This window comes from Papio anubis, chromosome 5, assembly GCF_008728515.1.
Source record: "Papio anubis isolate 15944 chromosome 5, Panubis1.0, whole genome shotgun sequence".
In the NCBI taxonomy this organism is placed as follows: domain Eukaryota; kingdom Metazoa; phylum Chordata; class Mammalia; order Primates; family Cercopithecidae; genus Papio; species Papio anubis.
In genome coordinates, this window is record NC_044980.1 from 164,398,911 (window position 1) to 164,405,277 (window position 6,367).

General features: G+C 42.6%; 1 protein-coding gene across 1 annotated transcript; it reads left to right on the top strand.

The window, feature by feature from the left end:
* Positions 1–351: 351 nt before the first annotated feature.
* Positions 352–5,678, top strand: SMIM23 (small integral membrane protein 23). The gene is made up of 4 exons (XM_021939949.1): positions 352–549; positions 4,788–4,839; positions 5,040–5,107; positions 5,338–5,678. Exons 1-4 carry the CDS (start codon positions 445–447, stop codon positions 5,548–5,550), a joined length of 438 nt encoding a protein of 145 aa, XP_021795641.1. The 5' UTR covers positions 352–444; the 3' UTR covers positions 5,551–5,678.
* Positions 5,679–6,367: the final 689 nt, after the last annotated feature.

Below are 6,367 nucleotides of genomic sequence, written 5' to 3' on the forward strand. Positions count from 1 at the left end.
CATGATCTCGCCATGTTGCCCAGGCTGGTCTGGAACTTCTGGACTCAAGCAATCCTCCAGCCTCAGCCTCCCAAAGTGCTAGGGATTACACATGTGAGCCGCTGCACCCAATCTATTGTTTTTATATTTTAGAATTAGTATTTTTATTAAAAACTTGCAAATATAGAAGAAAATAATCAGAAAAATCATCATCCTGAAACATAATATTTTGATGCATTTCTTCCTGATCTTTGTTTTCTACACTCATATGAAAAATAAAAGTGAGGGAAGGGACTAAAACTCAGGGTGGTGGGAAGGTGGGAACCTTGCTGTTCCCACCTTCTGTGACATCAGAACTCAATGTTTGCAGGATGCCTGGTGACCACAGGTGGGGGAGGGGAAGGGTACCCTTCTGCCTGTTGAGTGAGGGGACCTTCGTCCACCCAGGCAGCCAGATCTGAGGCCATGGCAACCCAGCAAGTGGGCAGCAGGAGGCGGGTGGCAGCAGAGCGGGTGGCAGCCCAGCTGCTTGAACGGAGAAGGGACAGCCACTGTGATGACAAGAAGCAGGTGAGGCCAGGCCGGGTACATGCTGCTTTCCTCCCACCTGGGCTCCTTTTGCCACTCCAGACAGACTATAAGGCCCTCGAAGCCTGGGATGAACCTTGGACCCAACTGTCCCTGGACCCCACTCTGGTGGAGCACAGCTTAGGGGCTTAGGCACTTCTTGGCGGGGCCGTCACTGACACTGTCTTATTAAATTCTCAGCACTGCCAGCAGAAAGTATGTTCCAGAAGGACTGGGCTTTTTGTTGAGTTTCCCACTGAATCCCTAGTGCCTAGCATGGTGCTTGGTGCCTAATAGATAGTGAATGAGTGAATGAACTGAAATAGGATAATACTCCTGAACTGGAGAGCTCCTGGAGGATTCATTCTCAGGGCTGAAATTCAACACTCACGTGGGATTTCGTCAAAATGGAAAACATTAATGCTTGCTGCACACAGCCTGGTGCATCCACACCCCATCTCTTAGATGCTATCAACCTCATTCACAGAGGGTAAACTGAGGCCCAGAAAGGCAAAAGGGCCATACAGCTGGGACATAACAAGATTTGAAAACACATCCGTCTGATTTTAGAACCCGCTGAAATCAGGTTCATCTGCTGTAAGAATCCTGAACAAGGGTTTATTCTGAGGATAAGAAGAAGCTGTCGAAGGGTTTTAAGCAGAGCAATGAACGAGTCAGCTCTGCTGTCTCTGTTTTCAAAAGACATGTTAACTCATTAATTTACTATATATGCACCAAGTGCTTCCTATCTGCTGGACCTTGGAGCACATAACAGGGGCCTTCATGGGCACCCATCATGCTGCGGCTTTTCCTAAAAAGTGTTCCCTAGACACCAGACCCCAGGAATGCTCCTTTTAGAAACATTCTTTATAGAATTCTGTGGCTTGAGGAAGGCTACGTACCCTCATCCCCTCCTGAAGACTGACGCTGCTCATTCATGTAAGGAAGGCTCTGAGAAGTCCTTCAACAAAGAAGTCTGCTTAGCTTTGTTTACCACAGCACTTCCCACCTTGATTCTGCCAGAGTCCCATTGTTTCTTTTCTTTTCTTTTCTTTTCTTTTTTTTTTTTTTTTTTTTTGAGACGGAGCCTCGCTGTGTTGCCAGGCTAGAGTGCAATGGTGCAATCTTGGCTCACTGCAACCTCCACCTCCCGGATTCAAGCAATTCTACTACCTCAGCTTCCCGAGCAGCTGGGACTACAGGTGCCCGTCACCACACGCAGTTAATTTTTGTATTTTTAGTAGAGCCAGGGTTTCACCCTATTGGCCAGGCTGATCTCGAAGTCCTGACCTCGTGATCCACCCACCTCACCCTCCCAAAGTGCTGGGATTACAGGCGTGAGCCGCCGTGCCTGGCCTGCTTCTTTTTTGAAAGACTTTTCAGTGTATTTCAAAATCCATTTTACAGACGAAGAAACTGAGGCTCAGAGAAATTATTTGGCTCAAGCCCCAAGACGACACAAGCAAAAGGACTCAAACTCAATCCTAATCCGTGTTCCTTCCTTTGCCTCCATGCAGCACAGTATGGAAACCAGCAGCAAGCATGCTGGGGGAGAAATCAACCTGTAAAATACATTGATAGAGGACTGGTGAGACACACAGAAGAGCTTCCAGGCCACGAAAACTCATCAGCCATTTTAAAGATTGTGACAGTTAGTGCATGTCTTCCATGAAAAGATTCCGAAGCAATATTGTTAAGAAAAGAAAAAGGACCGTAATATTAAATGTACAGTGTGATGACTTTGCATTGGGTGCACACACAGATCAAACTGTAGAACATTTCTCGCACCGAGGGAAGCTCTTTCGGGGCTCCGCCCACCTGGCATCCCACCCCCATAGCAGTGATTCTGATTTCTGTCATCACAGCTGAGTTTTCTATGTTCTCGAATTTCATGTAAATGGAATCATACCGTGTATACCTTTGTGTCTGACTTCTTCCACTTATTGCTGTGTCTGTGAAACTCAACCAGTTGTTGCTATGTAACATGTTTATTTTTTTAAGTTAATAATAATATAGTTGCTAGTATTATAAAGAAAATTATCTGGGGAAGAGACAAGTTAGACAAATCTTTCATCTTCTTTGTTTAGTATTGGGTCTAAATGTTACTTCACATACTTGGGTGTCTAAGAAATGTATTCTTTTTTTAAGGCAAATTAAATCTGACTCAGCCACAATCTAGTGAGTTTGGGGGAAATCGGATGTAGGTCAATATGCACACACACACACACATTTGAAAAACAAGAAGACTTTAAAAGCATGGTCAAAATTTCCACATTAGTGGAAAAAGAAGAATTAAACTCAATAGTATAAATAAAAAAGACAAAATCAGAAATTAATTAAATGTAAAGCAGACAAACAATAGAATTAACCATTTTTAATTGGCAAAATTAAATTAAAAATTGGAAAACTTTTAAATAGACTAAACAAAAAACATACATAGAGAGAATACACTAATTACCAATATCAAGAATGAAAGAGGTCTCTTGTTTCCTCTCTTGACCTCTTTTCTTTAAATACATTTTTAAAAAGAATTGAAGAGGATTATTATCATGACTCTTACAGGCATTAAAAGAATATTAAGGTAATATTAGGAACAATTTGATGCCGATACATTTAGGTGAAATGGATAAGTCTTCCTGGGCAGTACAACTTCCAAAATTGACTCAAGAAGAAATAGTCTTAATAACTACAGGCCCAAAAGTTTCAACCAATAAATATTATCGATCATTTGAGATGAAAATAATACCAGTCTTACACAAATTATTTTATAAAATAGAGGAGAAGGGAGTTCTTACCAATTCATTTTAAGGGGGTAACAAAACCTTGATACCAAAACTTTACAAATGTACAGAAAAAAAAAATTTTTTTTCTTTGAGACAGAGTCTTGCTCTGTCACCCAGACTGGAGTGCAGTGGCGCAATCTTGGCTCACTGCAACCTCTGCCTCCCAGGCTCAAGCAATGTTCCTGCCTCGGCCTCTTGAGTAGCTGGAATTACAGGCACCTGCCACCATGGCCAGCTAATTTTTGCGTTTTTAGTAGAGACAGGGTTTTGCCATGTTGGCCAGGCTGGTTGCAAGCTCCTGACCTCAAGTAATCACCTCGGCCTCCCAAAGTGTTAGGATTACAGGCATGAGCCACCATGCCCAGCCTAGAAAAAATTTTAAACCAATCCCTTATGAATGTAGATGTAAGAAATCTCAACAAAATAGTAGCTTGTCAGATCACACGATATACAAAAAGGCTAGCTAATGCATCATGAACAACTAGAGTTTACTGAAGAAACTCACTTGGCTCAATATTTAAAACACAATGCAATTTACCACAAAAATGGGGACACGTATAGTTGCTCAGTGGGTACAGAAAAGTCAGTGGTGGTTTCTTATAAACTTAAACATACATTTACCATATAACCCAGCATTTGCATTTTTGAATATTAACCCAAGAGAAATGTGAACATATGTCCATACAAGGATTCGTATATGAGTGTTCACAGCACTTTTATTCATAATAGCCCCAAACTGGAAACAACCCAAAGGTCTATCAACAGGTAAAGAGACTAATTGTGCAATATTCTATGTTCATATAAAATAAATACTCATCAATCAAATACACAATATACTCATCAATAAAATTGAGCACAAAAAAATGGAGGCATTTCAAAAACGGTATCTTAAGCAAAAGAAACTAAATGCAAAAGCACACCTTGTATAATTCCACTTATACAAGGTTATGGAACAGGCCAAACTACTCATAGTGACAGAAAACAGATGAATGGTTCTCTCCAGGCAGGGCAGGAGTGAGAATGGAATTGACTGCAAAAGGAAACCTTCTAAGATGATGGAAATGTTCTACATCTTGATTGGGGTGATGGTCTACAGGTATAGACATTTATCAAAACTCATCAGACTCATCAGACTATACATTTTAAATGTGTGTGTTTTATTATATGTAAATTATATCACAAAGAAGTTTGATCTTAATTTCAAGATCGATTAAAACGAAAGATGTTTAAATGAGAGAAAATGAAAATTCAACATCAGTGAGTTGCCATGTTATCTATTTCTTCAAAGTTTGGGAGTTTTGTAGTAAGCAAGTGTGACTTAGATAACTAGAACAAAAGTTAAGCTCAAAAAACTGTCTTATAAGCATGCCCATGCCTGGCCCTTTGTGATGGAAGCAGGTGGACCTGAAGAGAATTCATCCTCATGTTCTTCCTCCTCCTCCTCTTCTTGCACCCTAGACGCTGTTGGCATTGCTGATCTTGGTGCTGTACTTGAGCACAGGAATATCGGGTGAGCATTCTGGAATCTGAGAAAGAAGGAACCAAATCCACATGAAGCTTGGTGGAGTATTCCAAAGATGGTTGCTTGTTAAGGAGACCTCCATAACCTGCCTTCTCCTACTGACCCTTCGTCACACTGGGATAACTAACTATGTTTATTTCAATTAGTGCTCATTTGCTCTTAAGAGGTGATGTTTGTGCCTGTTTCAGGAAGCAGTTGGGAGGTGTCAGAAAGGATCAGAGAATGTAACTACTACCAGAATCTTGTAGTTTCCCAGGTAACATATCCAGCAAGGTACTGAGGTGAGGCAATCTGGGAAGGCTTTCCAGAGGAGGTGTCATTGGCAACATGGGTCATGAAAGATAAGTAGGAGCTGGCCAAGTGTAGAAGGTGGGTACTATGAGCACGATGAATAGCACGTGCAAAGGCCCAGGGATCTTTTTGAAACCAGTGGGGGCGGGGAGGAGGGTCCTATCTGAGAAAGCCACTTCCGTGTCTGCCTTCCAGGGACTTGAATATCAGACCGATGAGCCTTCGGAAGAACCGATAAAGACCATCAGGAACTGGCTGAAGGAGAACTTGCATGTCTTCTTGGAGAAGTTAGAGGAAGAGGTGCGAGAGCTGGAGCAGCTAGTGCGGGACCTGGAACTGTGGCTGGATGCTCTTCTGGGAGAGCCGCACCTGGAGGAGCACTGCTCCACACATAAAAGTCACATGTGAGGGGTGGACCTGGGGCCTGGGGAGAGCACAAAGGTGGGGAGGGGTTGCCAGGGATTTCTCTAAGCAGGGCAGAGGTCTGATTCTTGAAGTTCCAGGCAGGCAAGAAAATAAAGTAGTTGGGAAATGAAGTCCGCTGTTCACATTCATGAATGCTGACAGAAACAGCCTTGGCGGAACACCAGAGCCCGGCTGAGATATTCTCCCTGGCACCATGACATGGCCCCCTGGAACAAACACGGGCTTCAGAGCCAGCCATGGGTTCAGGACTCTTCTACTTTCTTGAGACGTTGTATAAGTTTCCTTAACCTGAGACTCAGTTTCCTCACATATAAAAATCAGGGAAACACACTTTGCCTTACAGGAAGATAATGTATCTAGGGTGTGTATACAGAGTGTGTCTGCCACGTAGCAGGTGGGTGTCGGACAAATAGCTCTTCCTTTCTCACATGTTTTTTCCTTCCCCCCTGGAGTGTGGTAAGAGGATACTAGCTCGGGCTAAGTGTGTGGATACTATGCCCCATTCAACCCTCTGACTCTGCTGGTGGAAGTGTACGTTCCTAAAATCTCTGTTTGGTGATAGCCATCAAATTTACAAATGCGTTTTCTCTTCGACCCAACAATCTGCGTCAAGGAATGTATCCCACAGCTACATTTGCCTACACATGAAATTACGTGTGCTTAAGATTATTCACCCCAGCTTTATTTGCAATAGCGAAAAAATGGAAGCAACCCAAATAATACCAGGAGGGCTCTGGTTATATAAGTTACGGTATAATCAGACAATGGGCAATCATATAGCTATCAAAGAGAATGAGGA